Here is an 18062-nt window from a genome sequence, read left to right as displayed (position 1 = left end):
CGTAGAAAGCGGCTTTTGCTGCTGTGTGGCTGAGCGTTGAGATAGACCTCGTAGATTAATTAGGCTTAAACAATTTGAGCTTTTTGGAGTGTTTGTGTTGGGGCAGGCAGGGAAAATATCAGTGACTGTCCCAGCATGGCCACGGTCTGGCTGCGTCTTTGTGTGCGTGCGTGGTACCTGCTTGTCCTCAGGGCTTGCAGGGAATAGATTATGCAGATTTGGGACCTTTGGAATCTGGGATCCCTTGGTGGAAGGAGGGAGAAGCACGCTGGGGCTGGCTGTGCTTCTGCGCTGCTGCATCGATGCTGCGAGGAGCGGCGAGGGGGAGGAGGGCGGTGATGTCATTGCTTTGGAGCTGCTGCAGAAGAGTGGAACGCTGCTGCTGCTGCTGCTGCTGATGGCATTGTTTTTGTGGTGGCGGCTGAATGACAGACTTTGCCTGCAAAGATCCCCCCTTGGCCCCTGCGTAGCCTCCTTGGAGCCGGCATTCCACCATGCCAGCGCAGCGCCATGAATCCGGGCTGCATGCTGCTGTTTGTGTTTGGCTTCGTTGGCGGGGCGGTGGTCATTAACTCAGCCATCCTGGTGTCGCTCTCTGTTCTGCTGCTCGTGCACTTTTCCATTTCCACTGGGGTGCCAGCTCTGACGCAGAACCTCCCAAGGATCCTCAGGTACTCTGACCCACTGAACCCCATCTTCGTCTGCTCTCGATGCTCCCCTGCTTTCTGTTATCCTGCGTTTTCAAACAGGGACAAATTAGAGAAGTAAATGATGTATAAATGTCAGGTTTTGTTGTAGATGTGTCTATGTATGGAGATACAATCTATTTTTTTCATTGCCTTTTAAGGTCAGTTTATGTATCTCTTTCCTGTGCAAAGCTTTAACATCAGTTTATTATAACCTGCTGCAAAAGCTGCAATGTTAATGTCAGGGATAAAGCTCACGTTCCGTGTATTGTCAGGTACTTGGCTGATCTTGTGTTGCATAAATGTATGCAGGCTGAGGCTTTGTACTATTAAACTGCACCTGTTTTTATCAAAAGGCTTATGTAAGATCAGTTAATTGATGTTAAAACCACAGTAATTAGTTGATCACGTTATTTTAAAGAAATCTGATTATTGGTTGGTGGGGAAAAATCTTCCATTATTTAAGCATTTGAGCTCTTAAAGCCTATTCACTATTGTTCAGCCAAATGTTGCCCTCTCCTCTGTTTCAGTACTTGTATGGCAAGTTGCCAGCTGTCTGTCCCCCCACCTCAGGTTATGTTCTGTTTGTCCTGTGTGCCTGGAGCAGTAGCAGGCAGAAATGCTTTAGAATATTGTGGCCAAAAGTAGTCTTGGCACATTTTAATACCATAATTACAGATGGAAAAGTTTTAAAATGCAGCTTTCTGGCCTGAAAACTTGACATGTTTTACCTGTGGTTATAGACGTAATAGTAAATTTTATTTTAAATGGGAAAAATGCTGGAAATTAGTGTTCTCTGAACAGCTATGTGACTTTTTCCTTCTTAATACTCGGTGCATGTAGATTCCATATGGTAGTATGTTTTTAACTTGGGTCTGCGAGCTTGGAAGTGTTGTTCCAAAGGTTAAAAGCAATCAGTAGATGGAAAAAAATAGCAGTTTATACCAGAAGCTGATAAAAACCTTGAATGAGTATTTCAGTATGAAGAAATAAAATAAATTTCAAGTAAAACTCTGTAGATTGACCTAGTTAGTAAAGCTATGTTTGTTTAAAAGAGGGAGAAACCCAAACCCAGAAAAAATATGTCCCAACTCTAAAACCAAACAAAACCAAAACAGAACTTCATATTCAATAACTTACAAGTTACTTTTAAGTTTTAAACAAGTCAGATGGTTTGAGAAATAGATTTTTTTTTTTTTTTTGTAATGTGCTTTTGCTCCCCCGGAGCAAATGCATTTGAGGGGCTTGGGGAAGCTGTGTTTTTTCCTGCCCTTCTAATTTTCTTTAGGAATTACATGAATTAGAATTTACTTTCTTAATCTTTATTAATTTTAAAAAAGAGATACAAATATAAGATGAAGGAATGTAACTGTAGAAGATTTTTTTCCTGTTTTTAAACACTAGTCAGATTTTAGAACTGAGCATCTAAAAGTTCCTAAAGGTTCCTGCAAATGCTTCAGTGCATCACTTCAGAATATTAGTTTAGGCTTTTAAAATATGCGTTTCCATTCTGCTCATTGTGGCATTTTCAGCTATTTTTTGGGCACTGGGGAGGGAGAAGAGGCTTTTTGCTTTCTGTTGAACAAGCAGTGAAATAAGTTGAAATTGCTTCAGTCTAACTGGATAATTTCTTTTATTGCAGACACTCATATAATAAGTTTCATTTCCAAAATTAGCCTCTTTTGCAAACTTCATTTACTATGCAGCCTTTCAATGCACCTGACCTCTGTTCTAACACATGAAAGCATGCTTATTATAATTTTTTTTCAAACTAATCTTGAAAAAAAAGTGATGCCAGGTGTGAACTGTTTAAACTGCACCCATTTAATATTCTTTCTTTTGAGGATTGCAGAGCTGATCAGCTTTGTGGCGTGTCTTGCAATACAGGAACGTGCTGGACCCTCACAATGCAGCTCTATCAACCACTGAAAGGCAGTTTTTTTTCTTCCTCCTTTTTGTTCCTGCACTTCTTATCCACTGAAATAGTCTCAGCCCCTCTTTTGACATAATCTCAGCTTCTGTGGCCTGTCTTTTGTTCCCCACATGCCTGAGAGTTGTGGGAAATCGAAAGCAAAGCAGGACCTGTTAAAATAGTGGGAATCCTTGGAATCCACTGTGAGGTTTCTCATTGCAGCAGTTGTAGATGCTGGAACATTATCTGATGTTTTGAATTTTGTAACCCAGACTGATTTTGCTTTACTCACTTTGTTGTGCTAAACTACTTCACAATTAATTACTTAATTTGGAATAATATTTCTGAAAGGCCATGATTGCTCCAATGTGAGAATTAGGTGCAAAGGTTTTTGTGACAGGGAGCATCTTTGTACACTTGGACTGGAAAAGTTCATGCCAGTTCAAATTGTTTGTTGTTTGAACATTGTGATTTTGACAATGTAAAATTTACCAAAGGGAATTTACTGATTAATTGGTAAATAAAATCCCTTCTTCACTAACATTTCTTCAAAGTAAATAAACAAAATCAAAAATATGTCCAAAACCACTTAGCTTTTGCTTTTCAGCACTGCTTGCCATATATTTGCATGTATTTTATATGCAGATACTAATTCTGCCTGGGTTATGTTTAATTTGTGAAGGACGTTGTGAAAGAAAGCACGTGTGGTTGTGTCTTGGCTTTTTATAATGCTAAAATGTGAAAACTCTGCCGTCACTTGTACGTACTTTTATCTTCTCCATCTACTATACTTAAAGCTGTGCTAGTTGATTATAGTGATTTTTTTCTGCATTACATTGTTCTGCCTGAACAAACACTTTGCTTATCTCAGTTCTAGGCCTGGCTGGTATTTTTCCTTTTCAAGGCTGGCCACAGCATCCTATGAATGGCATTGCACACAATGGTTTTGTCTCTTGCTAGCAGGAAGAACGAATCCTTTTGTTCACTGAGCACACTACTGACTAGGGATTTTTTGTTTCTTTTGAGGGTTACTACGTAAACCTTTAAAATTTCCAAATGCTATTTGTTATAGGGAAGTAGAAAGAGTGAAGAAGTGAAAACTTGGGATGAAATAATTTGCTTTCTGGCACAAGCCTTTGTGCAGTTTTAGGGTGAAGTAGTGTGTTGAACTGATCTTGGGTAAAACTACACAATTTTTAGCTTAGCCAGTTGTAACATTGGTAATTCCCTGACCCAGTTCTTTTCTCTTACAGAAATCCATTTCTGTGATCTTCAGGAATAAAATACCAAATGATTTGAGAAGATTTGCTTGAGGCTTACTGTTTACAATTTTGCAAATGCTTCAGTTGATGGTTTAGCTGTTTGCTTTTGTAGAAATTATGTGGTTATATCTTGGAGGAAAAGGTGAAAAATGGTATTTTTAATAGTGGCTGCTGAAAACTATTTTCAATCTGAAGTAAGGAAACACTTTTGTCTTATACTTCTATTGAACAGGTGTTTCATTTCTATAAAACTTTTGTTTGCTACAGATTAGCTGTAGTGTAAATCAATAACTGCTATTTAAAGCCATGGAATTGACTTGGCAATTGTGAAATGAAGAATTATTGGGTGTTGTGGCACAGTCTGGGTGTGCTGCACTGCGCATTTAATGGAGCAGTGTCTGGATATTTGAACCTGGAATTTCACCACTTCCCTGCTGATTTCAGAGGCCTGCAGGAAAATAAACTGTGGGACATTTGAGGTGGCTGATCAACCCTGCATGTCTTTACAACAGGAAGGAGCGTCCAGTATCCCTGGGCATCTTCCCATTACCTGCAGGAGATGCTCTCCTCACGCCTGAGGCTCAGAGGGAGGTGGCAGAAACACCTGCAGCAGAGCACTGGAAATTCCATGAGCTGAGCCAGCCACGGTCCCACACCAGCCTCAAGGTGAGTGCAGCCCTGCTGCCTTGTGTGGCAGGAAAAACTCCCATAACAGATGGTAGATCTTTGGGAGGATGGAAAAAAACAAAAAGCCACCAAATTGAAAGGGGGATGTAGACCCCTAAAACATCTCTATATAAGCCAAATGCATTGCTTACTCCAGTGAACTTTGAGGGAGCTTTTCTTTGTACAAGAAACAAAGTTTTGGAGGTATTTTCCATAGGCGTGATAATACAGATTAGTTCTTCTCTTATTCTCAGTAGTGGGTCTTTTCATTCTGACTAGGGACCATTTCCAAAGGTTCCAACTCATTTTTCTACACTAAATATGTTACTAGGTAGTGGGACCAGTCTAATTAGCTTTATTAATGCTGCTTTAGAAGGAAAGCTTTGGTTACTACATGGGCAGTGCTCTTCATGCAGCCTCTGCCTACTACCAGATGTATGGTGCAGGTAGACCACAGAGCTGAGAATGACCTAACTTTCCTAAATTAGTCTGTGAGCATGATTTCCCTTACTTGTAGCTTGGCTATAATTCCTGCAATTGTTCTACATTCCAACTGTGAGAGGGTGGAATAAAACAATCTGCAGGAATGGAAGAATGGGGGAGTGGTGTTGGAGTGTGATGAGTCTGGCAGTCTAGGGTGCACTCACAGCACAGCAGGAGGAGGATCTGCAGGGTGAAGAACTCCAGAATGTGTAAATCCTCCCAGTATATATTTCTTTGAGTTTTTTTTGGGATGTACTGTTATTTTTGGAAAAGCATATAGCTGAGAGGAGTTTCCTCTTAAGTGAACTTAATACCTGTCTAGCACTTGATGAAAAAAGTCAATTTTGCTAAGTCAGCACAGCACTGAATTTCAAATGTTTAGTCTTCGAGATATTCTGATTAATTCAGTGTCATTTAATTAAATTGCTTTTGCTTTTCTTTAGTTCTAGAACAGATATTTGTAATAGTTTAATTTGTGTGGTTTCCAAGAGTAAGCTAAGAAAATACCATAGATAATAAAGTCAGAAATATAAAATATATGGGGTGATTTGAAATTCCCTTAGGGAAAGGACCGTTCTAGTCCCTGTTTTTTCTTGTGCTATCGAGCTATTTTCCTTGAGCTTTGTGTGTGAAATTCAGTGATCGGTTTGTGCTGCATCAGTTAGTGGATGGTCTTGGAATACAAAGATGTAGAAATGTTTAAACAGAGCCAGCAGCTCTGCTGAGGTTTTATTCCTCATTTGTGTGAGCTCTGGTTGCCCTTGGTAAGGGGCACCACTTCCTCCCTTCTGTATCTGCTCACTCAAGTATGACCCATTAGCCAGTGCCTCAGCTTCACCCATTCAGAAGGCAATTGGGTAAATTGTAGAGTGTTTTTTTTTCTTTTCTTTCTTTCCTTTAGAGGTGTCTGTATTTCTGAATACATTTGACAGAAAACCAAATATTAATAATTGGTTATTCTGAAATTTACTATAAAACAATGAGAACTGTCAATAATTGATAGGAAGTCAGGGCTGTATTTTTGTTTCTAGGGCTTGCAAATTCAATGTGGAGGTGTTACTATAGGATGCAAGCTTTACATTTATGCTGATATACATAAATGTGTGCTTTCCTCCCTGTCCCCACACAAATAAAATTTTTGCCTTAGTAAGTTCCAAAAGGAGAAATCTGTAAGTTACAATTCATAGTAATCTTATTTGCTAAGTACAAGTGAGACAGTGTACATATAAATGCAGGGTTTTTTTAAAATTCAGTTTTATTCCTTCCTCAAAAAGGCATGCAGTGAATTTGTGCTTTGCAAAATCTAAACCTGTTTTGTTCTTGACAAGTTCAGTCACATTCTCTTTAAGAAATGTCACAGACTTGTCCAGGAGCCTTGCTTTCACCTCTGATTCCCAAACAAACTCTACAAGAACTTTTTATCAAGGGTTACCATCCTGCCTCCATTTTGCACACAGCAGCCTCAAGTTTCATCTTTATTTTCCCCAACAAGATTCCTTTAATGGTGTGTGTTAGAAACTATTGGCCTAAACAGGCAGACTTGTTTTCCTCTGCAGTGAGCTGTTGTTCACTGTCATGTGCTGCTTAAGTCATAGATCAGACATCTGATGTGGGTCTGGGCGTGAATGGGCAGTAAAATGTGAATGAAGGAGATGAGAGAAGAGCCAAAAAAGGCTGTTGGTATATTCAGGTGGTAGCCTCTGGTTGTGTCACACTCAGTCCACTCTGCCCTCCCACACAGTGCTTGATGCAGCTCTGTCTGAGTGGTGGTCCCAATCTGGAGTCCAGCAGCTGGATTAAATCCTAATTAATGTCATACTTATGGGTCTTGACACTGTCACTGTGAATTGTTGCCAGGAATCAGCTTCTGAGGAGGAGCTGTTTCCTGATGTTCCTGAAATCTAACTGGACAAGGATTTGTGGCAGTTCCAGTCCCGTTCCCAGTGTCAGCAGCGCTCACAGTTCAGACTGGAAAGCTCATGAAACTTGAGTGAAGTGCTTGCAAATACGGAAATGTTCAAGGCCAACTTTGACAGCGCTTGGAGCAACCTGGTCTAGTGGAAAGTGTCCCTGTCCACAGCAGGGTGTTGGAACAAAATTATCTTTAAGGTCCCTCCCAACCCAAACCATTCTGTAATTATGATTCAATAAATTACTACAGTTTTATATCAGTTAAATCCAAGTTTGCATCAGTTCTTCAGTGGCTGCTTTTTAAGGTACCATATTCTGAACCGTTAATTTTGTAACAGCTTTAAGAAGATTAGGCAGTTCATTGTGCAGCTAGATGGACTCTTAGAATGAGAATGCTACTTGTTTTCTGGAAGCCTTCACAGAAAAGTAGTGACTAGAATTATCAACTGAGATCCAATATTACTGTTAAAAATAAAGGCATTTTTATGTAGCTATAATTGACTTAATAAGAGTGAAACAACCATAGGCTAAAGATGACTGTACTGGGTTAAAATATAATTTTTATTCATTTGTCTTTGCATTTGCATAATTTTCAGTAAAATATAGTGATTTTATTGTCTGTTCCTTAGCTTACATGCCCCAACTCTTCTAATAACACTTTGTGTTCATTTTTTACTGGTAATGGTGCAATTCTAGGATGAGCTCTCTGATGTTAGCCAAGCAGGCTCCAAATGTACTACGCCAGCATCCACAGCTGCTTCAGATGTTCCTGTGCTGCCTGCTGAAACCCCTCAAAAGGAAAATGTTGAAGGGCATGCAAAGGACACTGAGATGTTGAATGAGAAACTGGATGTAAGCAAGAATATTGAAGTACAGGTAGCTCAAGAGACAAGAAATGTATGCACCGGTGAGCTGCTTTAACTTCTTCATGTAGGGTTACTATGGACCTCATATTTGATCACTTATTAATTATCTTTTATTGTGCCACAAATGAGAATGGGGCTTTTAATCAGTATTTTAAGGAGTACAGAATATTAGTCAGAGATAAATCTGTTGTTTATTGGTGACTTTAGTCTTTTGTGCTTCAGAATCAGAATTATTTATGACTTTTCTTTGGCAATAGGGTTGTGAAGTGTTGGACATCTTGGTTTCAATTGCAGAAGTAGTAGGAAATAAGTGCTGCTGGATGTCTTGTGTTAAATTCAGGAGAGACCTAGAAATTCCAGTGTCTGCACTAGAGTATCAAAACTGCAGGTTTTTTAATTTAGTTACTTTGATAAGTCTTTGAACAGAAGTAGCTTAAGTTGGTGATCGATTAAGAACTACTACATGTAGTTAATATGCCATGATGATTTTATTTATGGGCATGTACCACTTGCTTTGCCCCAGGGGGAAATGAAAATGAAGAAAAATCTGAAGTTCAGGCAATTATTGAGTCAACTCCAGAGTTGGATATGGATAAAGATCTCAGTGGATATAAGGGTTCCAGGTAGGTTGTGTGTTGTGATTTGAGGAAGAAGACAAATTTTAGAAGGTTATTTAAATTAAATGCATGTGTATGGGAATTGAATGCTGTGTATGGGAATTTTCCTTTTCTTGTCTTTGTTTAATTCTTGTGATGAGAAGGATAAAATTACCCTGTATGGTGAATCTTAAGGGTGTAAGAAGAGTTTTGTGTGAAAGGAGCCCCTTCTCTGACCAGAGGAATATTTTGACCTCCTAGTATTCAGTTACCTTGCATTCTTGTTATATTAAATGACTTCCAGTTTAGCTGAGCTGTCTATTCTTTAGGCTTTTGGGCTAAGTCCTGACACAACTGAATTTCTATAGGCGAAAGCTTGATATGCTTTAATTTATTACAATCCTGTCCAGCTCAGTATCAGCAACTGCTTTAAGTTTGGGATCTTGATGTCAAGGCAGTATTTGAAAATAGAATCTAGAACTTGTAAGCCAACTGTAAACTTGTCGAGTTTGTTGGAGGGAACAAATGAACTCTAGACAAAAAATACAGAGAAAGCTTTTCTTCTTTGTGGGAGTGTTATCTCCCTGCTTTTTCATGTCTTGTTTAATTCTCTGCCCAGCACTCCCACCAAAGGCATCAAGAATAAAGCATTTGACCGTAACACAGAGTCACTCTTTGAAGAGCTGTCATCTGCTGGTTCTGGCCTAATTGGAGATGTGGATGAAGGTGCAGATTTACTGGGTAAGAAAGATGCTGTATACAGAAATTTTCCTTTCTTTGGAAGTGCTTAATTAGTCTTGCTGGATTTGTTGTTAGGCTTCATTTGCATTAAAATTGTTTGAGTAGCATCCTAAGATAGTCATTGGAATGCAAAACCCGAAGTTTGTTCTTTCTCTCTGTATAATGATCTTAATCTTTTGGGGCACTTTGTACATTATTCTCCATTTCTTCCTGTATGTTCTCTTACATAACGATTTTTTTCTCAAGGAAGGATTTTTGTCTTGAACTAGTTTTAGGTATTTTTATTCAGGTCGTGCCTGATCTGTAGTGGCCTGTCTTTATTACCTCCTTAGGGATTTTAACTTGAAAGAGAATTGCAGCAAATGAAATTGTGGTAATTTGAGAATCAAACTGTTAATTGATAGGGGAGGGGAAGCCCACATTTCTCCTTCCCCTAAGCAGCTTGCTATTACTTCTGTGCTGACTGAAATAAACTTGAGTTTTGAGTTGACCGAAATCAAAAAGGTCATCAGAAGAATAATCTTTCTATAAGCAATATAGCAAGATATTTTTAACTATGTAATTGTTCAGGCCTCATTTTGAAATAATGAAAGCTGGTACTGTGGAATGTATAAAATGCAGACACTATCTCAGGTGCTTTCAAAATGAGTTGTGTGCAGAAAATCAGCAGTTTGTTTGCTTCTGTCCTCTGACCCTGCAAAAATACAGATTGTTAGGGTTGTTAAAACTCCTGTGTGCAATATGGATTTCTGGTTGTTCAGCGTTCCTCCAGAAACTTTTTTTATATCAAACAAGTGACATTTCTGCAGGTATTACTAGGAGTAATGACCTGTTTCCAGTCTGAGAAAGTTTTTCTTTGTTGTCACTCTGAGCAGTGAGTTTCTCCACATCCTTACTGCAACACACTCCATCTAAAACTCTTGGCTGTCATTCCATTCTCACAGGGACAACTAATCACACATTCTGCATGCAAAAATTCAGATACTGGAGAAGTATTAACATGGAGCAACATCCATCCCTTAGCTGTGATAAACCGATTAAAGAAATCAAACTGTTGTCAGGATGTCCTGATTCTAATGCTTTGTTTTTCATGGGCAAGAAATAATACACTTTTTAGTATAACTTATTTAAGGCTTGTCAGTGAGTTTATTACCATTTTTTGTAAATCTGTTGCTGGAAACACCAGTGTGTGCACACTAAGCCTAGGGTTAAATCTGCATTTGTTATGCAGGATGTGTTGGTCTGAAAATTTTATTTTAGAATCATCATTTTGCTTTGAGAACAACTATAGTCCAAAACCTGAAAAGCCACATCTGCATCCATGATAGTCTGTGTGTTTGAAGCATTTGGACCTGTTCTAAGTGAGCATTAAACTTCAGTATGGAGTTGTTTCAAATAGTTAATTGGGATTCTCTAATCTGTTTTCTCTTGGGCTGCATACCCAGGGGAATATTCTGGTGTGTATGCTTCTTTTTTCAAAAAAATCTTTGAAATCTGTTGCTTCTCCAGTTAGGCATTCTTGGCTGCTTCATTCTCTGCATTTTTTCCCCCGCTTGGTAACTTTTTTTTGCTGTTGCACTCTGGCTTTCTAGTTTTTGTTCTTGCTTTATAAAAGATCCTTAAATCTGTTGGACATGATCCTACATACTTTTATTTGTGAATATTGAAAATGTTTAAAAAGCAGTAGCAACTTGAATAAAATCTTTTGATGGTGATAGTATAGGGAATTTATCCAGATATTGATAAATTAACCATGGCTGATCTAATTTACTTCAGTAAATGTAATTTACTTATAATCCAAAACCCAGAGAGGGAAACGTCAAAAGAGGGAACTCTGACTTGCATGTCTATTTATAGATGCCTTTTCTTCTTTGTTATCCAAATATCTCTAAAGTCTCGTGCTGCCAAAGTTCCTTAGAAGATTGTGTTCCTAAAGTATTTTAAAAGGCCTCCACCATTAAGATACCTTTTTCATTATTTATGTTAATCTTGATTAACATAATTTCTGCTGTTATCTGTGTCATAATTATTTTGCTATGCAAGGTGCAAAATAATTATTCTCTCCTGGAATTACCTTTTTTAAAATTCTGAAAATTATATTAGGTATGCAAAAAATAGGGGGAGAAATTAATTTTCAGAAATTTAAGTAACACTGAAGTAGTTACTTGAAAAGTTATGTTCACTTTTCTCCATAAGAGCATATTAATTGGAAACTTCTGAATGGCTTAGAATTTCTTCCAAGGACTGTGCTTCTAAATTATTTTCTAGAAAATGAGAGACTTTTATTAAGTTACTGATTCTTATAAGAGGTTTAACCAATGGAAATGGTTGTGACAAACTTAAATTCTTCAACATCAGTCTTCTGTATAAATCCTGCTTCTAATCACATCACATCCCACTTCAGATTTTTGGTGGTGGCTTTGTTTAATTCACTCTTACTTCTTAAGTCTTAATCTTTTATTTCTTCTCGCTCATACTACACCTCACATGAAATGTTTCTTGTTCTTGTTTTTGCTCTACATGGAATGCATGGGCTTTAAAGACCATAATTTCTTTGGTAAGGTATCATTTGCTCTGGGGAAATCTGCAGGGCTTTCACAATCTGAACTTTATTCAGCATGTCTTGTGTCTATAACTGATAGACTTCGGTATATAAAAATCTATTTATAAAAGATCAGAAAGTGACAATGATGTAAAAGACAGTTGAGCATTTTAAACTGAACATTTTGAGGACTAATACTTCTGCAACATGTGCTGTGTTTGGTTTTTGATTTAGTATTGTAACATCTTCTAAATATACAGACTAGCAGCACTGTCCTGTGCTTAGTTAGGGACGTCTTTGGGCTTTTTTAATTGAAATCAGGCTGGGAGAAGGTGGGAGGGAAAGTTAATTGTAGAAGGTAGGTTGGACCTGAAACTTCAGATAGCTCACAGTACTTCTAACATGTTTGTTATACATAAAATTCATTTGACTTTAGACAATGGCGAAACATAAGTTTGGTAAAAACATCAATTTTATTTGCTAATTTTATGTGTTTGTTTCCTTTGGAAAGGAATGGGGCGTGAGGTTGAAAACCTTATTTTGGAAAACACTCAGCTGCTGGAGACAAAGTAAGTGAGAATGTTTATGTAAAAAATACTGAATTCCTGTTCTTTCATTATATCTTCAATATCCTGATACAGCATTGAAATGATACAAATTTACTTTCAGTTCTAAGAGTAATGAGGGTGTGATTATTTTGAATTTTTATGTGTATTTGTCCGAGTTGGTCTTCTTCTAGAAATTAAGTATCTAATAGGAAAAGTCTGCTTTTATCCTTGTAAGAGTCCAAAAAATGCAGTGCTGTGTCCTGATGAAATCAACTCCATGTCAGAAACACAGCTTTAAGTGCAGAGGCAAATTCACTGGAGCACTGTTGGGGAATTTATTCAAAGCAAACTGATTTATCAGTACTTTTTTCTAATAGAGAGGATGTGAATGTGTTTGAATGTTGGAGATTTGGGGGGTAGATGGTTTGACCTCTGAGAAAACTGTATCTTTTTACAGCAGCTCTGTGTAAGAAATGTGTAGGTCTTTAAAAATAAAACCAGGCTGAATTGTGAGGCCATGGCCATCCTTATACCTGTATGTTTTCCATGTTTGTGTAGAAATGCACTGAATGTAGTGAAGAACGATTTAATAGCCAAGGTGGATGAATTGACCTGTGAAAAGGATGTACTACAAGGTGAATTAGAGGCTGTAAAACAAGCAAAACAAAAGCTTGAAGAGAAGAATAAAGAACTGGAAGAAGAGCTGAAAAAGTAAGTTTAATTCTATGATTGTAAAAAAGGAAAAGAAGAAAAACTCTACTGTGGTATTTATTACAGCTGGTTTTTATTTTCTATTCAGAGCTCGTGCAGAAGCAGAAGAAGCAAGACAGAAGGCTAAAGAGGATGATGATGTAGGTGCATATGTGTGGTTTTGTGTGTGCAATTCAATGGGACATTAGAAGTCTGCGTGCTTAGTGAGGGCTACTAAAACTTACGGCTTAATAAGTAGTGGTAAAGTTCCTCCTTGTATAGAAACGACAGAAGATCTAAAGAGCACAAGTAAACTTAAATTGACAATGATTAGTTTGCTTGCTTTCCTCTCTGCCCACTGTCACCACACTCTTTTTTTGAAGAGCTGTTTTCATTCACATTATATTGCATACAAAGGATAGGAGGGGAGAGGAAGGTAAACCCAGATTTCAAAATCCCCAGACTATTTGAAATGTGGAATTGTGTCCTAGCCTGGCTGTTATCAGGAGACAGAGGGTGGCTCTGCAGGGCCCTGTGGTGCTCCTTTGTCCCTGCCACGTTTGTTGACTTGCTGCCCAGATGATGTTTGTTAATTGTGTGCCCAGAGCGACGTCCCCACGGCGCAGCGGAAGCGCTTCACACGCGTGGAGATGGCCCGAGTGCTGATGGAGAGGAACCAGTACAAGGAGAGGCTGATGGAGCTGCAGGAGGCTGTCCGATGGACTGAGATGATAAGGTGAAAAGGCTCTTACAGAATCTTTGACAGAGCTCCTTATGATTTTTAGATGCTGAGTGATCTAGTCAGCAGGTTCATTGCCTTCTGATTGTTTTCCTCATGCCCATGAGGATCATTGGTTTTAAGTTATGGGCATATAATTTGTCAGAATGGTTCTTGGCAGGAACTCGGTGAAGATGTGTTACTTGGTATGATGTGAAATACACACATTTTTTTCCAGGAATGGTTATTCTGGAACAGTTAAAGTTGGTAATTGTAAATAACATTAATCTGGTGAGCATTAAAAATTACTCTGTGTGTACACACACCTTGTGATGTCAAAATAGGGATAATGTTGTCTTCAAACTGAGCATAATTCCATTGGAAAGACTTGAGTTGTTCAGGATAAAACAGTTTAAAGTTGTGCAAGGCTGTTAAATATAAGCAGTAAAGATGGTGATTTGGTCTCGTTTGCATCCTGAATATTCAGTTGTTTGGAAGGTATGGTTTAAAAACTTAAGTCTTCTGCCTCAGACCTCAGCCCAGCTCATCCTTGTCCCTGACCATGGGTACCAGAGGCTGTGGTGCTGCCTGCTGGCCATGGACAGCAGTGACATATCATTGTTCCCATTGTCCTCATGCCTGTGACCCAACAGCCATGGCTTGTTCTTCTATAGCTATTATCTGCTGCAGAAATCCTCTCTTATCTATGGTATGGGAACACTCACTTTATCAATTATTTACTGATCTATTGAAGGTTAATAGGCTTTAAAACAAAAGCCAATGGTTAAACTATTAAATAGGGGGCAGAAAAATTTAAAATTGTTTGTTGCTTTCTTCATTATAAAGTGTTATGCAGACTTGTCTCTGTCTGAAAAGTTGCCAGTTTGTTTAGGATGCAAGGAAATGTGGATGAAGTGTATTATGTAACTTTATTTCCTGTAGTGGGAATTTCAGTATTGTGCTCTGATCAGTAAAGAAGCAGTAGTGTGAAAAAACAGGCTTCGTTATTTTCAAGATGTTACCCTTTTTTTTAAATAAGAGTTATATACTATTTCATTCCTTTTCCTTTTTTAGTTGTTGCTTAGTCAGTAAACTTGGAATTAATTTCTTGTAGAGCATCCAGAGAAAATCCAGCCATGCAAGAGAAGAAAAGATCAAGCATTTGGCAATTGTAAGTATAGAAATACAACTTACTGGCAGAAATAAATAAATACCCTAACCAATTAGCTGGCACATTTGTGTATGTTAGCTAATTATTTTTTGGCAGATGAAGATATCTTAACACTTCTCCTCTTGTTGCCCAGCATGCCAACTCGGTAAGCCTGCTCTGGAGGACAAAATGTATTGTAAGCTGCAGCATGTAGTGAGTGGCTGTGCACTTGGTGAAGTTAAATGCCAAAGCGCTGGAATTTTTTTCCTAGCTGAATATACACCAGGATTCTTGTCCTGAACATTTTTTCCAGATTCATTTTTATGATGACAAGTAGAAACCTGAATAGCACTTGTGGATTGCATTTATTTCAGCTTCTTTTCCCTCTGTGAAGTACAGCTTACTGATTGTTACATTCTCCTTTCTGACTTCAAGCTCTTTAAATCTAAACCAGTGTTCTTCTCAACAAGATGTTTGTCAAACAATCCTTTTCATGTTGTGACTTGCTGATAACTTTTATCTTGTGTAGAAATAGTGGGTTTTTAAAAATGCTCTCTGCATGAACTCATGTCCTTCATAGAACTGTCTTCCAGGTGTGATGTTCACATCCAAATTTTGTTGTTTCCCTGTAGATGTTAATTCAAGATAAGGTTCCCATTGAATTTGATAAATGGGATAATAATCCTTTAAGAATTTTTCTTACAGACACGAGTTTTTGTGCTGTGAAGAGCATTGCTGAGTGTGTGGTGGCTGCTGCTATGTTGGGCTCCAGTTTCTTACTTTAACTGTCTTGAGCAGGCTGGCATATGCTGTATTTTGCCTGTGTAGTCAAATTTGGATGTATCTGACAAATCTTGATTCTTGTCTTTTTCTCTTCTTCTAGTTTTAGCAGGCTCTTCAGTTCATCCAGCAATACAGCAAAGAAACCAGAACCTCCTGTCAATGTTAAATATAATGCTCCAACCTCGCACATTACTCCATCAGTCAAGAAAAGAAGCAGCACCTTATCTCAGTTACCCAGTGACAAATCTAAAGCCTTTGAATTCCTCAGTGACGAGTAAGAAATTTTGGTTTTATAGTAGATATGCTCTATCAAGTATTTACTCTTTTAGTCCTCCGAGATTACTACCATGCTGCTAAGTAAAGTATAATTTGAAGTGAGTGTTGATTCATGAGGACTCAAGATAGTGCAGAGTGAAATATGCAGCAGTGGGTGAATACTTTGAGCACTTGGCTGAAATATTCTATTTGGTAAATACCACTGCTTTTCAAGAAAGTGCATTTAGGCACAGAAGGCAACACTTGGTACACTTTTGTATGAAAGTGTTGTAACTGGGCAATAACTGTATGGGTACTTAAGGTTCACTTGAGAGTCAGGCTAACAAGAATCTGTAATTATTTTTTTCTCCTGTGCTTTGTTTTGACAATACTTCCTTGTGAGTTACAACTTTTAAAGCTCCTAGTAGAGGTACACAAGCCAAGTTAATTTATTTTAAAGATGCTGGCAATAGACTTTCTAGTTTTGCCTTTTTCCCCCCCCAATCTCTTAAAAATAGCCCACAGGAAACCTGGTGTTTAATAGGTAAAAAAAACCTAGAGATATCCTTGGTAACCCAGTGCTTCCAGTCATCTTGGTTGTTGAGTTTAACAGCAATTCCCATTGTACAAGAGATTCTAAAGAGCATAAATAAGTTCCTTTATCCTGATTCTTGCCCAGAACTGAAGCGAGTTTAGCCTCCCGCCGGGAGCAGAAGAGGGAGCAGTACCGCCAGGTGAAAGCTCATGTCCAGAAGGAGGATGGCAGAGTGCAGGCTTTTGGATGGAGTCTACCTCAGAAGTACAAACAGGTATGATGTTTTCAACTGTAATGGTAACAGCTTCATGTTTTGTTGCATTTGAACAGGGTATGATTTTACAGCTTGTGTTTGAGTGATTCCAGCTTTTTTTTTTTGTTGAACTTGGCAGTAAAGAATCTTTCTAAAGGAGACAACAATGCAAAACTCTTAATTGTGTTTAATAAATTCTGAGCGACTGATTCCAAAGATTGTAAACCTCTTTTAAAGGTAAAATTTTTCCAGTTTATTTGTTTTTTTACCTAGGTGGCAAATGGTGGACAGGGTGAAAATAAGATGAAGAACTTGCCTGTACCTGTTTACCTGAGACCTTTGGATGAGAAGGATACCTCTATGAAGGTAGAAGGTTTCCAGTGATGATAAGAGACTTGGCAAACTATATCTTGAATATTTTTGGTTTGGACTCAATTACAATATTTTTCAAATAAGTTGTTTCTTTTTAAAACATAATGAAGAAGAATTTGTGTCTCAGTAAAATGTATATTACTTTAATTGTAATTAATAACTTAAAATGGACTCTGGATATATAATAATGTTGATATCACTTAGCATATTTAACAATGCTTGTGTCTCTATTTTTTAGTATGAGATTCAAGCAAAACATTTCTTTTTCTCCCAAGCTGTGGTGTGCTGTAGGGGTGAACCTGTCAGGAGGGAAGACACGAGATGGAGGGTCTGTGGTTGGTGCCAGTGTGTTCTATAATGATGTGACTGCTGTGGATGCAGATGGCAACAAGCAGCAAACAGGATCCCAGAGTAGCTTAGATAAACTAGACCAGGAGCTCAAGGTAAGGTCCCTGCAAGGCACATTTAATAAATTTTATAGTTACTCACCTTTACTGTGTAACTGTAGTCTCTAAAGTATTTTCTAAACAGGTTCATTGGTAACAAGTAGAATTTTTTTGGTCAGTCATTAGCCCAGGATGTTTGGGTTATTGAATCCAACTATTAAATACTTTTGAATCTTCCCTTACTGGCAAATCTCAGGAGCTAATAAATTTTACATCAAAATGATGTACTGCTTATACCAGTGCTGCTTCCTTTAAAAACCATTTGTGTCAGATTTATGTTTTAGCTGCCATAACTGGAATTCATCTTTAAGGGCATAAAAACAGTCTGAATTTTCAAGTGTTTTGGGATATCACATACCTGTGGTGATGCTGAGTATGGCAGTTGGCATATCAATAATGTTTTTATTTTATATTGGTCTAACTATATAATTATGCAGTATAATTATAATATTTTATGTATTTTTAATAGAAGTATGAAATATGAGAGAGCTTTATACTTCAGATACATTTAGAACAAGTAACTATGTGTAGTTTTACAATGGAATTGAAGACCTTTAACTTTCCACATATTTATGTGTATTTCTGTAGGTGAAAATGTAAGACCATAAAAGATCAAAGGCAATAATTCTATTCTTGTCTCCCTTTCT

At 37.9% G+C, this 18062-nt stretch overlaps 1 protein-coding gene across 8 annotated transcripts in view; it reads left to right on the top strand.

The window, feature by feature from the left end:
• SPAG9 (sperm associated antigen 9) overlaps window positions 1–18062 on the top strand; it is a 59081-nt gene that overhangs the window by 24255 nt on the left and 16764 nt on the right. For 2 of the 8 annotated variants that reach the window (XM_077787367.1, XM_021555104.3), the window contains exons 5-18: window positions 4373–4526; window positions 7617–7827; window positions 8310–8409; window positions 9002–9123; window positions 11666–11680; window positions 12177–12234; window positions 12772–12924; window positions 13013–13064; window positions 13509–13639; window positions 14736–14792; window positions 15655–15828; window positions 16489–16618; window positions 16871–16963; window positions 17245–17412. In XM_077787367.1, coding sequence (XP_077643493.1) covers window positions 4373–4526; window positions 7617–7827; window positions 8310–8409; window positions 9002–9123; window positions 11666–11680; window positions 12177–12234; window positions 12772–12924; window positions 13013–13064; window positions 13509–13639; window positions 14736–14792; window positions 15655–15828; window positions 16489–16618; window positions 16871–16963; window positions 17245–17412 — 1618 coding nt within the window. Of the gene's footprint in view, window positions 1–306; window positions 672–4372; window positions 4527–7616; window positions 7828–8309; window positions 8410–9001; window positions 9124–11665; window positions 11681–12176; window positions 12235–12771; window positions 12925–13012; window positions 13065–13508; window positions 13640–14735; window positions 14793–15654; window positions 15829–16488; window positions 16619–16870; window positions 16964–17244; window positions 17413–18062 lie in introns of those variants that run through there. The other 6 variants (XM_021555142.2, XM_021555122.2, XM_077787368.1 and 3 more) reach the window with 5 other exon arrangements.

The sequence above is a fragment of the Lonchura striata genome, chromosome 19, assembly GCF_046129695.1.
Source record: "Lonchura striata isolate bLonStr1 chromosome 19, bLonStr1.mat, whole genome shotgun sequence".
NCBI classification, from domain to species: domain Eukaryota; kingdom Metazoa; phylum Chordata; class Aves; order Passeriformes; family Estrildidae; genus Lonchura; species Lonchura striata.
Note: the sequence above shows the minus strand (reverse complement) of the source record. Positions and strands in the feature narration are given on the sequence as shown.